Genomic DNA, 21,220 nt, shown 5'->3' with positions numbered 1-21,220 from the left:
TAACAACAGATGGGATTTCACTAGGCATGGCCTAAATAGGACTGGGAAGGAAAGATTGAACAGCTGATTCATGAAAGTATAGGGGGTGGATCTCGGGCCACACATGGTCAAATACCTGTTGGCATGGATAGGAGAAGTAGATCTATTTTAGGATAAATCCAGACAACAGGTTCCGCTGCCTAAAGAATATCTCCAGCAGTTCAACAACACTGAAACAACCACTCACAGGACAGATTTTAACACTTCAAATATCACACATACCAGATGTCACAAAGAAAAACAAACCATTGGAAAGAGTAACATGGGGCATTTCACAGACTTAACAATCATCCATCAAAACATGCAATCAATAAAAAATAAAATACAACTATTGGAAGTTGTGTTCCAATCTTTGAACTGCACAGTAGCTTGTGTTACTGAGCACTGACGTAGAGACACAGAAAACCAACATGTAGTATTATCATTGTATAAAATGGCAAATTCTTACTGCAGAACTGCTTCAAGAGGGGGGGGGGGGGGGAGGGAGATCATGCATTTATGTCAGGAAAGGAACACAGTTCAAATCAAGACACGTCCTCAGTAAAGTAAGTGAGGACAAACACTTTGAAATATCATCTATTGAATTAACAGGGCTTGATATCACCAAGAAATTAATCATTTTGTGTGTGTACAGATCTCCCAGTGGTAGTGTAGACACTTTTTTTAATAAATTAACAACAAAGGTTACTACAGTGACTTCATAAGTAATTGACCATGTGGCCACAAATATGGACAGGGAAAAATGTGATGTAGATGTAAAAGATCTTGGACTAACAGACCATCTCTGTCAAATAACAACAGTAAAATTACATAAACTAAAAGCCTACAAATGACATCCATCAGAAATCAAAATAAAAGATTTTTCAAAAGAACTGTCAAAACAAAGATGGGATGAAGAGTATAAGAAAACCAATGTGAATAAGACATTCTCTAAATTCTCCACATTATTTAAATTGAACTTTGAAAAGGCATTTCCAAAAGTATGCATTTTCCAAAGGATTAGAAAAGGGCACAGGTGATCCCTGTTTTCAAGAAGGGACGTCGAACAGATGTGCAGAACTATAGACCTAATCTCTAATGTCGATCAGTTCTAGAATTTTGGAACACATATTATGTTCAAGTATAATGACTTTTCTGGAGACTAGAAATCTACTTTGTAGGAATCAGCATGGGTTTCGAAAAAGACGATCGTGTGAAACCCAGCTCGCGCTATTCATCCACAAGACTCATAGGGCCATAGACACAGGTTCCCAGGTAGATGCCGTGTTTCTTGACTTCCGCAAGGCGTTCGATACAGTTCCCCACAGTCGTTTAATGAACAAAGTAAGAGCATATGGACTATCAGACCAATTGTGTGATTGGATTGAGGAGTTCCTAGATAACACAACGCAGCATGTCATTCTCAATGGATAGAAGTCTTCCGAAGTAAGAGTGATTTTAGGTGTGCCGCAGGGGAGTGTCATAGGACCGTTGCTATTCACAACATACATAAATGACCTTGTGGATGACATTGGAAGTTCACTTAGGCTTTTTGCGGATGATGCTGTGGTATATCGAGAGGTTGTAACAATGGAAAATTGTACTGAAATGCTGGAGGATCTGCAGCGAATTGACGCATGGTGCAGGGAATGGCAATTGAATCTCAATGTAGACAAGTGTAATGTGCTGCGAATACATAGAAAGAAAGATCACTTATCGCTTAGCTACAATATAGCAGGTCAGCAACTGGAAGCAGTTAATTCCATAAATTATCTGGGAGTACTCATTAGGAGTGATTTAAAATGGAATGATCATATAAAGTTGTCGGTAAAGCAGATGCCAGACTGAGATTCATTGGAAGAATCCTAAGGAAATGCAATCTGAAAACAAAGTAAGTAGGTTACAGTACGCTTGTTCGCCCACTGCTTGAATACTGCTCAGCATTGTGGGATTCGTACCAGATAGGGTTGATAGAAGAGATAGAGAAAATCCAACGGAGAGCAGCGCGCTTCGTTACAGGATCCTTTAGTAATCGTGAAAAACGTTACGGAGATGATAGATAAACTCCAGTGGAAGACTCTTAAGGAGAGATGCTCAGTAGCTCGGTACGGGCTTTTGTTGAAGTTTCGAGAAGATATTTTCACCGAGGAGTCAAGCAGTATATTGCTCCCTCCTACGTATATCTCGCGAAGAGACCATGAGGATAAAATCGGAGATTAGAGCCTACACTGAGGCATACCGACAATCCTTCTTTCCACGAACAATACGAGACTGGAATAGAAGGGAGAACCGATAGAGGTACTCAAGGTACCCTCCGCCACACACCGTCAGGTGGCTTGCGGAGTATGGATGTAGATGTAGATGTATCAACATCACACAAAAAGATGGATAACAGCAGTTATTAAGAAGTCCTCCCAAACACTTGAATACCTCAATTCCATGAAAAAGTCACAATGATCTTGAATTCTTAAATTTCTATCATAGATACAAAAGATCTATAGGAAGGTGCTGATTGCTGCAAAAAAAGTCATCAAAAAAAAAAATAATTTATAATGCAGAGAATAAAAGCAGTCTGGAATGTTATAAAAAAGGAAATTGGGAGAGGCAAACAAACACAGAATAATATACTGCTATGGGAGGGGGACAAGGTAATAAATGATCTACAACACTTAGCAAACTATGTAAATGAACAATTTTCAAGTATTGCAAGAGAAGTTACAGCAGAAATTCCCCAAAACAAATATAGCACCTGTAAATAATGTTGCACTAAATACAATGATGTTGCTTCCAACCACAGAGAATGAAATCAATAAAACTGTTCAAAAACTAAAGCTTAGATGAAGTACCAATGCACGTACTAAAACAATGCATAGAGATTATACAAGGCCCCTTAACAAGTATAATAAATGAATCCTTCACATCAGGGCATTTCCAGAGCAGTTAAAACAGGCAAGAGTTGTACCTTTGCTTAAGAAAGGTAATGCAGAAGACATAGAAAATTGCCTGCCCATTTCCCTGCTGTCACCATTATCAAAAGAAGAAATTATCAAACAATTGAAAATCCAGGATGGGATGTAACAGTACGAGAGAAAGAAGAAAACCACTTCACTGTCCGCCACTCCCACCATACTATCCCTCCCCTCTCCCCGCCCCAGCCTCTTCCTTACCCCCACCCAGTCGCCACTCCCATCATGCACTGGTGCTGCTGCTCACATTGTGGTTTCAGTTCTCTGAGACTGCAGAGGTGTGTGCAAGTTGCGTTTGCATGAGTGTGTATGTGCGTGTGTGTCTACTCCTGATAAAGGCCTTAATGGCCGAAAGCTATAATTGTGTTAATCTTTTTGTTGTGCCTATCACAACTCAGCATCTCTGCTATATGGTGAGTAGCAACTTTCCTTCTCTGGTATTGATAGAAGCAATTAGTCGGATTAATGAATTACCTGAATAAATTCAATCTTTTAATCGAATTAAAGTTTGGTTTTGAAGTGGCAAGAATACAATTCACAAAAGTTGTACTTGATGCTCTTGATAAAGATGAGTGTGTCACAGGCATATTTTTGGATCTTTCTAATGCCTTTGATACGTAAGAGCACAAGGTTCTATTAAATAAATTAGAAACATTAGGAATAAGAGGGGTAGCTAATGACTAGTTTTGATCATACCTAGCAGATAGGGTACAGAGAGTAGAGATAACACATTCTTCACATAAATCGAAACATGTAGTAAAACACTTACCAGAACCAAAATACATTAATATAGGGGTTCCGCAAGGTAGCATATTAGGACCAATACTATTCCTGATGTACATCAATGACTTTCCCAGTAGTGTTATTGTGCAAAAATTCTATTCACTGGTGACATCAATATTATAGTCACTGAGAAAACGAGAGAACTCCTCGAGAAGAAAGCAAATGAAACTCTCAAGGAAGTTTACGATTAATAAGAAATAAAGTGACATTGAATATAAAGAAAACTAATGCCGTGAATTTCAGTTTCAAGAGGGCAAATGACAATGTTAAATTAAATATAGAGGCACCTCTATAGACTGTGTAACAAATGCAAAATTTATAGGAATGACTATTGATTCTCAGTTGAAGTGGTGTGAACACACAACAGTACTTCCAAACAGAATGTCATCAGCATGTTATGCCCTTAGAATCCTATCATCAGTGTGTAACATGCAGTGTCTTTTACTTACATACTGTTCATATGTACACTCAGTACTTAGCTATGGCATTCTTTTTTGGGGAAAATATGAACACCTTTTTCAAACTCCAGAAAAGAGCCATAAATAACCAAAAATAGTAGTCGAGCTCATTGTATCGATTTGTTCAAAACACTGGGGATGTTAACTGCACCATGTGAACACATTTACCAGTCAGTTGTACACATTAAAACTGACATTGGTAATTACTACACAAACAGCTCTGTCAATGACCGTGGAACAAGAGCTAGACTCAACTTACATTTACCAATAAAAAATAAACATAAAACTCGAAACAGCATTTTCTACCAATGAATAAAACTGTACAATAAATTACCAAAACGGATTAAAGAAATTGCAAAAATACTTAATTTAAAAGGCAGCTAAAAAGTAGCTGTTATGCAATACATTTTATACATTGAAGTATTACTTAGCTAAAACAGAGTAGGGGTTTGGTAAAAAAAAGTTATACAAATTCATAATAATAATAATAATAATAATAATAATAATGATTTTAAAACACCCAACATTCCACGTAACATCTACACACTGTTTCTTTCCTTCTTTTTTCGTTTTCTATAAATACTTCCCCCAAGCTATGCATAGCACAACACTAACATCTCTTCCTCTTTCTGAGCTCAATTCTCACTCATTATTGAGGGATGCTGACTCAGTTGTACAGGGTAGCAAATGGAAAGTTGTGGTACAGAAAATAGCACAGAGATCACCAGTGAGTGTGAGTGTGAGTGTGTGTGTGTGTGTGTGTGTGTGTGTGTGTGTGTGTGTGTGTGTGTGTGTGTGCACGTGTGTACGAATTAGCTTATTTTAAATTGGTCTAAACTTGTAAATACTTTGATGACTACTACTACTACTACTACTACTACTAGAACAAGGGACCAGTGCATGCAAGAATAAATTTGCAGACTATAATGACATCGATTTGGATAGCTGGCAATCCAGCCACTTTGAGTATCTGTCAAGTACACTTCCAGCCATTTGTGTTACTTATAAGTACTCATCTTTACAAATATAAACTGCTTGTAAGTAGCTAATGCTTATGAGTGTATTGTGTCAAGACTTTTTACCCTTTGGTAATTATTAATAAGTGGAGGTTTTCACATGTAAACATTTTTGAAGAAACATATTTTTTCATATTTTTGCAGCATTGCACTCCCGAAACACCAGTTGTAAAGTGGTTTTGGCAGATCGTTGAAGAATACTCGGAGGAAATGAGGGCAAGACTTTTACAGTTTGTAACAGGAAGTTCTAGGGTTCCTTTACAAGGATTTAAAGCTTTGCAAGGTAAAAATAACTTGAAGCAGTAGCATTATAGTTTCCCATTGGTTCAAATAAATGTACCAGGTTAAACTGGAATTTGGTCATCCCACATATCATGTTGGGAAGCTTTTGTGTATAGACTAGAATTATGATCAGTTTATTTGGACTTGAGATGCTGCATTTACCAAAATTTCCAAAACGTAACAGGACACATTTTTGTGCCTAGTTTAATGATTGCCATCATCAGCTTCCCACTGAGAGTACATTTTCCATCCTTTTTTGTGCTTATTATATGAAATTTCTTTACTAACAATTGGATGTTTGCAATTATTGTGTATTTAACATGTACTTGCAAATCAACACTTTTGTGTCTTTACATGAAAACAAGATATTATTAACATTTTTGTAATGTTTCCCAAACTGAAACATGTATGTTTTAGACGCACAGGAATTACAGACATTGGCTGTGAGTGGGCATTGATTTAAATCAGTGGAGAAAGTTGAAATTTTGTGCTGAACCGGGATTTGAACCTGCGTCTCCTGCGTACTAGGCAGATGCTGTGACCACTTAGCCATCATCTCAACCGCATGGTCTACCCTAGAACACCTCTTGTCAAACCCACATTCTCAATTTGTCCACACACTACTAATGTAGTGTCCCTTGCCAATTTTTCTCATTACTTGGGCATTTTGCCAATTCCTGTAAGAGTTCAAACCTGGCATTCGTCCACACTGAAGAGATCATTTGCTCTCCTCATCTCTATTTTATGTATGTGTTTCACTTGTGTTTGAACTGTTTCTTTGCCTTGTTATTATATACACTGATACACCCTTCATGTACAGCCTTATTTTATTTCATACATACATCCAGTAAGATACATTGTGTTTATTAATATACATTCAAATTTTTGAGATACATGAAAATTGAAAAATAGAACAAAGGTTCATCAAACAATGCATGGATACATTACTTGAGTCATGCAGAGAAAACTATATAACTGACAGTAGTATAGATGGTCAGTATAAGTAAAATGTGTGTAAAGATGTAGTTTAAATAGATAAAATGGTGTCAAAGAAGAGCTATGTTATTCCATAGCCATCTTCTTGCAATTTTTGATTTACAAAAGTTGTTTTGTGAAATATTCGTGTTATAATAGTGTTTTCCAGAATTATATGAAGCTGCTTGGCTTTGAAGTTATAAGGAAAGCATTATCTAGATGAATTTTTTTTTTTCAGTGGGAAAGTACACTGGCTTATTACAGTTGTCATATAATACATTTGTGCATATAGTACAATACTGAATACGAGCAGGGTGAGGAAGAGGTGGATATCCATTGGAATCACCATTTTTTACAGGGTCAATGATTGCTGCAGGCAGTGTGTATAGTACAAAGCCATGAACAGTAATGACCCATTGTGTAAAGAATTTGACCTTAGATTAACACAGAAAGTTACCTCAGATTAAGCAGAACTCAGAAATATGCAGTGTATGAAGTTAATCCCAGATTATATCACTGTATAGTAGTACAGTGGAACCACGCATAGTTCGTTCCACTCTCTTACTCCTAATGCAAAACACTCCTTAAGTGAAACAATTTATCCTATATAAATTAATATAAATGACAATAATGTGTTCCATGCAAAAAAGTACTAAAGTTTTGCCTTGTTCATGCCATTCATTCAAAGAAAATTATACATACAGTATTATGTACCTTATTATTCATGATACATAACTAATTCTTTTTTATTAGGAAGGTAGGGGGTGGGGGTTAGTTTCCAACTCTTCATTTATAAATAAGGGAGCTTCTACCTTGTCTTTGGCAATACCCAGGTTCTGATCTATGGTCTCATCTCCATTGATGTTCATCGTTTGTTGTCTGTTAGCATTATGATTTTATTTCGTACATTTCTTTCATTAGTGCTGTCAGGTGTTTTCTCTGGAGTTGATATGATCGTCTCAGACGAGGTGATGCTTGTATCAAAGTGTCGGGTAATGTAGGAGTAATTCCTGACTTTCTTGTTTTGATTTTCTTGTTAAAAGGCAAACAGTGAGACTTTCCAGATAGACATTCTTCACAAAAGAATGGTGCCACATCAGGCACACTTAGTTCTGTTTTGATGAAATTGACAATCAATTTGACATTTTTATGACCCAGGTTTTGTTATACATTGTTGACAAATTCACATCACATTGGATGTTTGATACAAATAATGTTCTACAAATCTTATTTCCTTGTTGTATTGCTTGGGCAAGGACCCATCCATTGCGAGAAATGTGTACAAACTCGTATACAACGCTCACCTCAAAACCTTTCATTGTACAAACACCGACAGACAACAAATTTTTCCTTATTTTTGGGCCATACAGCATATCATGAATTCATCCGTACTAATACCCATTTACAAATTTCTTTATTTTATTTGATCCAATTCCCTTCACTTCGCCTTTAGGAATATCTCCAAGTGAAACTGCAATATTGTAACATTCATGAATTTCACTAGACCATTTACCCTGAAATATAATGTGCTGTGATGTCCTGCTGTCAGTAATCCAAGCATTGTTTATATTAGTATTCAGCATACTCTTGCAAATCGCTTTATTATGCAGGACTTTCTCATATGACCCCCATTGGTAACAATGAATGCATTTACTACATTACCTCCATTTTGCTCACTATTTTCTTCTTCTTAGAATGACAGTTTCTCGGTGGATGAACTTCCATCCTCCAGGCCCAGCAGCTAAATTTTATTCTTGAATTTAACAACATTATGAAAAGGAAAATTGCCACTCACCATTTAGCGGAGATGCTGAGTCGCAGACAGGCACAACAAAGTCTCTGTCACAAGTAAACATTTATTTGTGACAGTCTTTTTGTTGTGCCTGTCTGCGACTCAGCATCTCTGCTACCTGGTGAGTGGCAACTTTCCTTTTCATAATATTGTTACGTTCCAGCCTGGATTTTCCATTGTTTGATTTACTCTTGAATTTGCCTGATTTGGTTTCTTCTTCAAGGCCATAAGCTCTTTTTGCAGCCACAAAATGATGTCACTGCCAAGACATTGCATGCCTCGCCCATCTTATTCAATCCATTTTCTTCGCAGATGAGCTGCTTTTGGAGTTTTAGAATTGTTTGCTGATCCCTGGGCACATTGTTCTAGACCATGGCTAGGACATGGAATTTCATTGGAATATTTCCAAGTATCTTGGCCATGATCACTATGTCCGACACAGTTTCACTCATGACCTCGAGTTGACTTGTATTGTTCATGATGATCTTGATATGCCACAACATCTGATCACTCGTGTTCATTTGGTACTCATGAGAGTTTTGCATGAAAGAGAATTTGTTCACTTTGAATGTATGTTCTTGAATCACGCACAATTTCTCCCACATTTCGTGAGTAGTAGCAAACATTATCAAAAATTCAAGTTGCAAGTAGTTGATCACAGTCAAAATGCAGCATGTGGCACGAGCATTGTCTTTTACCCACAGTTGTCAAATTTTCATGCTTTGCTCTCAGGCCATTCACAACATCTCTAATGTCTTAACTATCAAACTAAGCCCAAATTTGAAATTTCCATAGCTGGAAATTCAATCTGTCGACTTTCATTATGCTTCTTGCGATACCTGCATCTGACATGGCACAAAAATGAAACACTAAGTGACTCAAATCACATGTCAAACAGAAGATGTAATAAATTTCTGTGCTGAAAGTTTGTGAGTAAACTGGGTCCAAAATGTATTAAGGTTTGTGGAATTCAAACATACAACACAGGATGATAAGGAACAATTTTTATTGTGTCTTAATACAGAAGCAAAATGAACTGAATGATGGACACACAATAAATTTTTTAAAAAAAGAAAGAAAGAAAAGAAAGCTACCTCCAAGGAACACCGAAATAAATGTGACTGTGGTGGCATCAGTATCGTATGCTGTGAGTTTTTAAATGTGAAAATAACATTTTAGTTTCAACAAGAACTTTAAAGTAATTCATACTTCACATGGTGTTTATGTCGCTCACATATGAACTAATTGCAAGCCATTGCTCTTGATTTTAGATATTGCACATCTAGATATAATTGTGATTGATAACATATTCTTGTTATTCCAGGTTCAACAGGTGCTGCTGGTCCAAGACTTTTTACAATTCATGTTATAGATGCACCTTTGGAAAATCTACCAAAAGCCCATACATGCTTTAATAGAATTGACATTCCTCCTTATGAATCATATCAGAAAATGTTTGAAAAGCTTACTCAGGCTGTGGAAGAGACATGTGGTTTTGCTGTTGAATGACGTGTTGCATAAAATAGCTTAATTTTAGAGGTTGAGTCGATTTGCACTATTTTTAGATAAATAGTCAAATGTATTGTTTGCACATTGATTTGCACAAAAGGCCTCACAAGTCATTGAAGCTGCATGACACACCTCTGAAAGATTCAGATAAACTGCAAAGCTTCATTGCCGGTGAAATGAAATATTTAGGATCATATGGTTTTGGTATGATCTCTAGTTTCTTTTTAGATACAATTCACTTGTTGTACAGAGTTATTTTGTTGTATGCTGTTGTTAAAATATGCATCACATGGTGTATTATTGAGATTTTTTAACCAATTGTTAAAAACATTGAACCTGTGTCTACTGTGTAGATATAAGCTAGTATTGTTTTCATGGTGTGATTTAAAATCTGCCCATTATATATGTTGCACATTTTATTTTTTAAAAAAAAGGTGGCAGTTGAACTGTCAGCACAAAATTCAACCACCACAGATATGCACATATTGTGTGTTGCTTTAGTATTTATGTTAACAGTAACTGCCTTATGTCATTTGTTTAAGATAAGGTTCTTCACAGTATTGTTGTAATTGTAACTAACAGGTATTGCAATTATAAATTAGATCAGTTTTCCAGTTTGAAGTAGATAGTGTTTTGTTGCTCCGATTTCTCTGATTTAACATTGTACTCTTCTCGTGCACACATGCTGCGACATGACTCACAAACAGTGACGCGCTGAAAACCAGATCTGAATGTGCTCTTGCTTCAGTTTTACTCTCAGCAGTTCACCATTGTATTTTATTATTTCATATTACTGCAGATTGCAGCAGAGATGTCATTCATATTTATTAAATGTTTGTATGGCAGCAGTGGAAATGCCTCATGTAGCACCCTCCAGTATAATGTGACTTCCATGCCTGAACTCCTGATTTGCTAGCTTTTGGAGAACCGGGATCAAGTTTAATATTAGCATTATTCATTTAAAAGTATGTTGACTGTAGAAGGAAGCAGTTCTTCACAATGAGGTGGGAAAATGTCATTTAGATCAGATGAGAATAAGATCATTGTGCAAACAAAGCCAGTATTATTGGTTGCAGTCCACAGAATCCCGTGGTACTGGAGCAAAAAGTGAAACTCCATATTTATTAACTGTTTGTGCACTCTTACTCTCCAAGAACTTTCCAAAAATTTCAGTAAAAACTCTTCATTAGGTGCTCCATTCATTAGACAGTTAGTTCAACATTTTCAGACTCAAACTACCACAGAGAACATAAAGGCCAAATTCACCCCCGTGTGTATACGTCGTCATAAAAACAAGGACCATCATATTCATCTTGAACATAGTGCTTTTTCCTATTTCTGTTGCCCCATTCAATTAAAAGTCAACTGTTTCATATATATTTAAATTATCAGGGACATTTTTATTCTTTATGTTTTGAGGATTGAGTACCTTGCAATACTCATTTTTTATGTAACTATGTGGTATATCATTTTACAGAGTTACGTAGCATTATTTACGGTCTCTATAAAAATACCTCCTTGTCACTATTATAATTTGTTTCCTAGGAAACTGACAAATAAGTTATAGCTTTAAAAGAAAGGAAACAAGAAACAAATTTATTTGTAATGTGGATGGTATTTGTGATCCTGTTGCTAACAACAGTACCAATAGATATGTATTTTTGAGAAACATGGATGCATTTTAGAAAAATGTATAATTGTTAAAAACTAGAGAACTGTTTTAAAAACCAACTGGAAGTTGTTTCACTCCTTTTCTATATTTTCATAATACTCTGTTGATTTATATACAATTTGCATAACATGCTAATTTTTGAAATGTAAAACCATTATATAATAATGAAAATATTTTTGTACACAGCTATAATGCCTTCAATGTATTGTAGCAAAATCTACATATCATTGTATTCTCTGCAATAGGAAAATTTGTGTGTGCTTTGTGAGAATGGAGGCATTGTGCAATATTTTATTGCTGTTAAATTTGAAATATTTTATACAGGCCTTAACTCAGTAGCTCAGAAGAGCAGTTGTTGAGAAAATGTGGTTATTGTTGCAGAAAGACAATAATAGATGTAGAAAGCACTCCTTCCAATTGGCATTTTCCTAGATTTTGTATAAGAGAAGTATTGAGAGGCATGTTCCTTATAACAGCAATAGATAAAGTACTTGGTTCCACAAGTACATGGAAGTGTTGTTATTTGTTGCAGAACATAGCTTTTTTGTTATGCTTCATCTTTGACTACCAAATTGCTGCAGCACTGATGTTGCAGGATAACTTTTTAGTAGCTAATTTGTAAGCATAAATTTTCTTCCATTTAATTTGTTGTACAGTGACAGGCTGACTGAAAAAAAGATATAATGCTGTTTACTTATTAATCCAGTACAGAAGACATAACAAGAATGTCTAGGAGTCGTTATGAAATGCCACTTACATACTTTTACAGACCTACATCTGTGCATCAGGCAGTGTGAAGTGAAGGCTGTATAGTATATCAGCATTATTTACATCCCCCTGTACTACTCTTTTTTTGGATAGAATCCAGGAAGAATGTGTATGTATAAACCCAAATTCATCTAAAAATTCTACCACTATTACAGATTATGTATATGAGAGGAAGTAATTTGTCGTGATCTTTATGGAATATATGCTGTTGTTGTTTATAAAGTAACACTTTACATGAAGCATAATAGTTTCCTCTTGAAATTTGTTGAAAATATCTATTATTCTTACACTGTCAAAAAAATTTATTACTGCAAATGAGATTTAGATTTTTTTTGTCTGTACAGATAGGAGATTGGGACAAGTTTTTTATTTATCGAAACAGTCAGTACTCTGATTGCAAATGGTTATAACATGGAAATTCTGGGCACATTGGTTTAGTTTCATGATAAAAATAATGAGAAGTGATACTAATAAAATGCACCTTACATTCATTAATATTTCTGCAGCACTCAAAACAACTATTATTAATGTCATCGTCAAAATAATTTGTAAGTAATATGCGATATAATCTTTGTTTTCTTGGCTCGATTGATTGAAGTTATGTTTTGGGACTTTTCAGTGTATATGGCAGTTCACTTTTGTGCATAAAGTTTGGCAAATTAGCTAACGCTGTTTCTCAGGTGCTATGAGCAGCTGTCTTATATGTCTAACACTTGGACTCAAACCTGAATACGGACTGACTGTTTCTAGTCCAGCCACTTAGCATACATAAGACTAAGTGCTGCAAGTATTGAAGATGGCAACAAATGGTTCCAAATTTGCTCTCAATATTTCAATAAGTAGGCTAGAAAACTGAAAATATTCCACTGTAAGTAAAAAATAAATGATAGAAAATGTTGTTTTAGAAAATGTAACCCTGTTACATTCATTGAACGGTGTGTGGACTAAAGGTACATTGTCTAGTATGCGACAACAGCAACAGGAATCCCCTACGGCAAAAGGGGCTGCCTGAGTTTGTGTTTGGGCTGCAATGCGTGACTGGTGTGAACGCCACCACAGCACTGCGCCAGTGATCAGTGCTGCGATGGAAGCCATGCAACGGAGTAGTGTTGTGGCATGATGTCTAGCCAAAGATAACTGCAATTAGACTCTCACACAAGTTAATACTCAGCATCAGTGTCTTTAGATTTAAAGCACTGTAAGTACAAGAGCCCTTTGTTCCAGCACCTCCACATTTGGAAAACTGCCATTTGGTCCAGAATTCCTTTGCTTGTTCCAAAAGTTTTTCTGTTCAAGGGACTGGGAAATAAATAAGAGAGTTTGTAGACAAATGCGGACTGTACTACTACCACAATTCTGCCGACTTATTTTTTAGAAACCCTGAAGGAAAATATGAGAGGTGAATAAGAGTCTCCTGTTGCAAAAAACTTGAAAAAAGACAGTTAATTTATTACACAATTATTTTTAGTAAGTCCATATTTCATGGCATCCTAAGAACACACAGAGAAACATTAGGGGCTTATGTCGGAGTAATAGAAGACAAGAAATGCTTGGAACAGGATCAAATGTCTCTGAGAAACCAAACAAATGAATATTGTATGATCACTAGGTTTCCTTGTGTAAAGTTCAACTTAGAGAATATTAAGTAAATTTCTTGATTTTTAAGCATACTGCTTTCATCTGCTTCTTTGCCTTCAAGAAAAATAAATTTGTGTTGTTAAAGAGCATGCAGGAAATGTAATGAAAGGTCTAAATTTCATTGATCTGAATGCATTCCTAAAGCAATAGCATTTCAGTCAGTGTTTTATGTGATGTTATTAGACATCTTAATTATGAATTTTCAGTTAAATTTCACTTCTGTAACTTTAATACCTTGGGAGATGGAATTTTTTGCTACTTTGTTAACAGAGCTAAAAAAATCCTGGCCCCCCCTTTTTTTTTTTTTTTTTTTAAAAAAAAGGTTTCCTTTCTCGAAAACTGCAACTCCTGCTATAAAATTTTTAGTACTGTTTTATTGCAGCATAAAAACCACACAAATACTAACTATTCATTTCATAGCCTCTCGAACATAATTTTTCCCTGATAAATTCAGTGGCAGAATTGGGCAGTTTTGTTCCATGATAACTTCCAATTGGCCCAGTTGGATCCATTTTGACTGTATAACCATTACAAACAAGACAGAAAAAACAAATATGTGGTCAGTATTTGTCTAAATGTCGCCAAGTGATAGTTATTGCAAAAGAGACTGACCCATTTTGCCACCGAATTTATTGGGGGGAAATAATCTTATTGGAGAGGTAACCAAATCAGTACTATTTTTTTCCAATGTTGTATTATTATTTTTGTGATTGCTATGGTGTAATGAAATGGCATTAAAAATTTCGTAGCAGTAGAGCTAGCAGTTTTAGAGAAAGAAAACATGTAACTTAGAAAAACACAGATTTTTTAGCTCTGTTTACAAAATGGAAAAATATTAAATCTCCAAAGTACTAGAGCCAGAGCAGTAAAATTTTAAGTATAAACTCGTAATTCAGATCTCTAATAACATCATGTAAAAAATTGACTGAAATATTGTTACTTAGGTAACACATGTGGATTCAGCAAAATTTAAATGTTTCCCGGAACTTTCTGCAAGCACTCTATTGATACATTTAATGAACTAAAACAAGAAATATTGTGTTGCAGATCTGCCTCCAATATGTGACTCTTTCAGTCAGAAGAAAAGACCAACAGTATTGTTTCAAACATTGTAACTTAGTCCAGAGGCAATACAGAAGTTATATCCATATCACTTAAGGGAGCACCTCAGATGAGAGAGATGCAAGCTCCATTATGTTTCTGATGGACGTACAACTTTCATGCATACAAACAAAGGCCTTGATCCCAGTGGCGCAAGGTTATGTAACAGGAAGAAAATGAGGGTGCAAGAAACGATGAATCTCCAGCTCGGAGGGAGAAAAAAAAAGACAGACTGAAAGGGAGAAAACATCTGCAGAATTGAGAAAAAAAAATACCTAGAGGCCCCTACGAAGAAATTTATAAATTGATTTCTACTGGGCATGGCTATGGCTATGGCTATGAGAACACCCCGCTCCACTATTTCGATTGAGTCAAAAAAGCTTATGGAATAAAGGAATGAAATGACAGATAAAAACTAAAAACTAGAGGTTTAAGAGTGTGTCAGAACAGACTGACATTATTTGAGGCTGATGATCTCAGGGGCATTATGTATTTCCTTGTAATATAAAATTAAAATGTTTAATTTTTTATGACATATATTTTAATGAATGCAATTTATATTAAGTTCTCTCCACCTCTGTTGCTGTAGACATGTCAATGCTGGGAGAGTAAATAAGGACTTACCATAGTGATTCAATACTATGCAGAAGTTATTACGAACATAATATGCAAGAGCATTAACAAATCTCTATTTTCCAAGCATTTCACTGTCTTCACCTTAAAGGAGAAATGTGTGAGCATGTAGCAGGTAGAGTTGCAATTGCCATCTGAAGACATTCACTTTTAATAATAAATGAGGAATTACTTAATTTCTATGATGTGTTAAATAATTTCCATGATGTGCTAAAATATTACGGGTTGTTAAACTATTGCAACGTGGACAAAGAGAAAATTTATTTTAATAATTTTAGCCAAAAATTTGTTGGAGAAGAAAATTAGTGTCATCATGAGTTTTTCAGTTGCAGCAATGGATTTCTTGAACATGTTGCACTTTTTTTTGTGAGACACAAAATATGGGTAAACTAACCTAAAATAAAGTCTGAATATGATTTTGTCATTTAAAAGGTGCCTGTTAATAAAAACGTTATAACAACCTTCACTGTCATGTCCCGCAAAAATTCTATTAATCTTCATCAAGTTGAGGAGCGACAATAATACTATGGTGTCATTCTCTTCATCTTGTAACAAAATATCTAAGTAATTCAGGGTCACATCCAATTTAGTCCCATTTCTGTCCATCCTATTGCCGACTGTCCACTGGTGCCACAGCTGTGCTTTGGGAAATAGCTGCGACTGTGGACTAAATTTGGTTGCATCGTTGTATGCTTGAGGGAGCAGTCAGCCCTTTTTCACTGCCGCAAGTTGCGGTCGTGCCTTGTACAACGCACCTTAAAGAATCAAGTTTTGCAATTCACACAGATAATAATACAAAAGTATGTGAGTGAATGGTGGTGCAATATAGTTTGTTATGGAAACTAAAGCTGTTAATTTGCAAAGTGTCGTATTAATCAGTCATGTAGAAATGTGGACAGTTTGAATTATTATTGCAAGCACTAATACCCTTTAATTCCAAGGCACAATCATTTTGTAATACACATAATTTAGATGCATCTCATTGACACATTCTTGTGATTTCCCCTGGTATGTCAGCATGCTTTTCTCGTCCATCATTATTATTTTTGTTTTGTTTTTCATCATGCATTGTATGTTATACAACTTGCTATATCTATTCCCTTCCACATACTGATTCCTCCACTTCTCAGTCTATCTACATGCCATGATTCAGTAGTGCATTTGCTTTGAATGAGGGACTTTGAACATCTTATATTTGACTTGATTTAATCTCCTCTCTTGCATAAGAGGTTTTAAAGTAAACTGTGACTGTTTAAGGTAGGTTTTGAGATTACTACTGCCCTATGGAAATTCTTTATTTGATCAGTAGTGGTTGTACCTTGTGTCCAGAAGTCTTTAGCTCACCAAATTTTAGCCTAATTGGGCTTTGTGTTATTTAAGTGTACAGAAGATTTCAGAATAATTGGATTAATAGAGGCCTTTATAATCCTTAGTTGGCTCTAATTATTTGGAGAAATCATATCAGATTACTTCTGCTCTATTAACTTAGATATTTTTCAAGCATAAATGAGGGATTAGTTTTTGTAAATTATGTGTACTGCATACCATTTCAGAGATTACCAACTATAATGGAATCTTATTTTTCTTGTAAACTTTAGAAGGCGGATGTTATTTAAAAAAAACTTGCTTTTATATAAAAAAAGGCAAGAACCTGTTGTAAATTTTTTTTTGGGGGGGGGGGGGGAGGGGGGAGATTGCTGAACTTTGGAATAGTTGTCTCGCGATACATTACTAGTTTTAAATTTCTAAGAGTTCTTCACTCGGGATGGCATGAGATACAGCACAGTGACTAGTTGTGTTTGAGTACTGTTATCTTGAGAAGCAAATTACATAACTGTTTGTTTAGAAAGAGAATTTATTTCCTCAGTACAGGTCTGTCATCTGTCATTTTCAGTGTGGTCCATTGAGCTTAACTTTTTTTAATGCTTCACTTGTAAAAACAAAATTGCGGTTTGGATGTTAGAAAATGATTTTATGCTGTACATCAGCAAACTTTTTATAGTGAGTAAGAAAGCTTCCACAGAAAATGAGTTATTGTGTGATCATTGTGCAAACGAATTATGAAAAATTCAAGCAAATGTGTTGCTTTACTGAGAATCTCTATACTGATAGCAGCCCAAGAAAACAATATGTATAGTGTATTATCCAGAGCTAGATATTTTAGATTACAGTAAAAATCTGATAAATGTGATAACTTATAAATACTATTATATATAAATATATTGATTTTCTAATTTTAAATTTTGCTCTGTGTTTTACATAAAACTACCTGCACCACAATAAGCTCAAGTTTGAAACTGACACACAATGCTCTAAATTTCATTGTGTAAACTAAAGCATTAGAAATGCTGTTGCATCAAGTTTGCTCACATGGAAAAATTGAGGTACTAATCGTCAGAATGGTCAAGCATGCAGAGTGTTGCAAGCATATAGTGAAAACTTTTATTCTCTTACCATTTCAAACTTAAAATACTGCCAAATTCCAATGGGAATAAAATTTATAAGGTCTCTCCATTTTGATTATTAAGATTCATATCTGTAGAAGACACATTTGTCAGCGGATTACAACTAAGTGTGTAACTCAATTGATACACTACAACATTGGCTTTACTTGTGAAAGATTTGGGGACATCACGTACTGATAAAGAACATATCAGACTAAGGAGTATTCATAGGGTGTGGAGATATTAAAATACAGGTGATGCACATTCTGTATCTATTCTACTAAAGGAAATGACTTACAGACACCAACTTACTCAAAAGTCTTGTGGTTTGGCACTCTTGACTAACAATTTGATTATGCAGCACAGGGAGACTCTTAAAATTAGGTTGCAGTTGTGGAGAGGGAGGGCGACACATACACACACACACACGCACACACACACACACACACACACACACACACACACACACAGAGAGAGACAGAGAGAGAGAGAGAGAGAGAGAGAGAATTTTTAATATGCTTCGTTCTTATTAGCCTAGTTCCAAGACAGATTTGCAGACCATTCAAAGTGGACAAGTGAGAAAAATTGTTGTCTACATAACAATAGTATGGGAAGGATATATTGCTCCTCACCACCTAGAGGCGGTGTTGAGCCACTGCACGTTTACTATCATATGTAAGTTATTGTTCCTGTTAACTCCAGACTAGGATATGCAGAACTGATGAATCACCTACAAGACAGCAATGAAGTATGCTTAGGACATTACCATCCTGGTCTGCAGTGTCAACCAAACTGATCATTTTTGTAAGATGAGTCCTGAAAAGGGACCATGCTAGAACTGTCTTCCCACACTACCTACAGATGTTCACAGGTAAATTGGGCCTCAGTGGAAAAGTATCCTTTCACACCCTCTCACAATTACAGGTTCCAACATTTTCACTCATTAAATGGAAAAAAAATCTGTGTGACATCATCTACTTTATGATATTGGTGTGTTTTACCCTAATGAGTAAATGAATCAGAAATACCTACATAGAAACGGAGCATTTTCTTCTGGGCAAATGATGTTAGTAACACATCATAGCATGGTGTAGGGGCCATTCTGATCCATGATCATCCACAAATCACGGTGTTTGGTCCGAGTGAACTGGTACAAGGTGTTCACTTTGTGCTCAATGTGTCATCCCAGGTGTGCTCAGTACCGTTGGGGTCAACCAAAATTCATTGGGCACTATCTTCATGTCCATGGGGAGTTCATCAAACTATTATGATTTTATTTGATGCATTTTCATGCTGTAGGTGAACAAAAATTGCCCATGAGCTGAGAGTTGGTTCCCATATTGTTCACTGGTAGGAGATCATCATGTATGTAACAGGAGCCCCATGTAAATATTTACACCAGCTACCTAAATAGTGCCTTTGGGAATGCCGAATGACTAATGGCTTTGTTCTTGTGCCCATGCTAATATCTCGGACCTTTACCTTGTGAGATGGTTGTTGTAACAAGGAGGTAATTGTGGATGATATGGCTGCTCACTGGTTGTTGTTGTTGGTGGTGGTGCCTGGCATTGAAGTGGTAAGCAGTTGCTGCACTGTGGCCTGTCTTACCTGTTATTACAATCTACAGTAATGAATGGTGACTCCTGCCATTGAAATGTTTCTGCCAGTTATGGTTTTCCCGTGAACTGACACTCTTCATGCAACGTCCATACAGTGACTCGTGAAAAGCTTAGTGCATTCACAACCTTAAAGACTGTGTCCAAAGTGCCAGACGCCCAGTATTTATCAACAATCAAATGTGCAGTTGTTGCCCATTGTGTACCTGACTGGCATGCTAATGGCCAGGAGAAAGCTGGATTGTCTTGAGAGATGCCGAACTGTTGCATTCACTGTGGTGACAAGTACTCTCTTCTGCACAGCAGCCTTTAATATAAACTCTACAGTCAGTCCTGTAATGCACTTGCTGATGGATGTCCCTGTGTGCCAAGATGAATGGCTGCAGGCAGGATGTTTATATGAGCCATGCATATTGTATGCCCTTATCATAAGTGTAGACTTTTGTGATACTTAACCCTGACAGCCTCTGCAACTTTGCTGCATGAACAACATTATTCAAGAGTCTGCAGGTAAGAAACTTCTGAGTTGTGTGTAGTTCGCATCAACTTTGATCTCATCTTCTAGAAGTGTGTGAAAAGGAATAATCTCCTTCATGTTCCTCTGAAATTTTAAATGAAGTTAAACTTTGTTTTACTAAGACACAGAACTTTATTTTTAGACAGAAAATATATTTTCAGCTTTCTTGGCATTCAAACCATGTATACTGTGTTACATCTTAGTACTCACATGCTCAACAGACATTGTCTTTATTATGAATCAGCAAAAACCTATGTTTTTTGCAACCGAAGTCTGTTCATAAGTGTTCTTACATCTCTTAACCAAAATACATGTACAACTTGAAACTTATTCTTAGACATTCACAAGCTGTTTTGTGTGAGATAGTATTTCAGTACAAACTTAAACAAGTTTCTGTTACACTTTGAGCTTGACTTGCTGATCTAGTTACTCCTGAATTTCACTGTATGATTTTGTACTCAGAAACATTGCATGATTTGCTTACAGTTCTTAGGATTATAATTTTTTTTTTACTTTTTGTTCCCTCATTTCTGCCTCTTGTAACAGGGCACTGCCTTCTGCTGCTCACTGATTGATTCTTTCTTTACTACTATTGTTGTTTTTGTTTCTATTTCCTTGTTCTTTTCTTTTGTGAGAATGTTATTTCTTCTCTACTTGTTTCCTTTTCTCTTGTATTCCTGATGTACTACTTTCTACATTTCCATTTCTGTCACCATTGGTGTAATGAAGGAACTCTTGATTCTGACCAGTTGACAATTGTTCACTGTACTACGTGTGGCTGTAAATCTGCTGTTAGCTCAAGCATGTAAACATAAATTTTACAAATGTTTAGTTATTTACTTTAAATCTGAGTATTTTTCTAACATTTTTTTACTATATCTTTGACTATTTTCTATGGTTCTGCATGTGCATTGGAAACATAGTATCATTTATTTTAAGTCAACAATTAATAAATGGTCCCAGTTAATAAATGGTCGTAAGGCCATCTGCATTGCAGAGAAGAAATTGCACAAAACCAAACTGAAATTACTT

General features: G+C 35.8%; 1 protein-coding gene across 1 annotated transcript in view; it reads left to right on the top strand.

The window, feature by feature from the left end:
* Nucleotides 1-12,734, top strand: part of LOC126458587 (E3 ubiquitin-protein ligase SMURF2) — a 174,825-nt gene extending 162,091 nt beyond the window's left edge. Inside the window, exons 14-15 of the mRNA XM_050095725.1 lie at nucleotides 5,386-5,524; nucleotides 9,615-12,734. Of these exons, the coding sequence (XP_049951682.1) occupies nucleotides 5,386-5,524; nucleotides 9,615-9,799 (324 nt within the window). The 3' untranslated portion in view covers nucleotides 9,800-12,734. The remainder of the gene's footprint in view (nucleotides 1-5,385; nucleotides 5,525-9,614) is intronic.
* The last annotated feature ends 8,486 nt before the right edge of the window (nucleotides 12,735-21,220 follow it).

This window comes from Schistocerca serialis, chromosome 2 (genome assembly GCF_023864345.2).
Source record: "Schistocerca serialis cubense isolate TAMUIC-IGC-003099 chromosome 2, iqSchSeri2.2, whole genome shotgun sequence".
Classification (NCBI taxonomy): domain Eukaryota; kingdom Metazoa; phylum Arthropoda; class Insecta; order Orthoptera; family Acrididae; genus Schistocerca; species Schistocerca serialis.
Note: the sequence above shows the minus strand (reverse complement) of the source record. Positions and strands in the feature narration are given on the sequence as shown.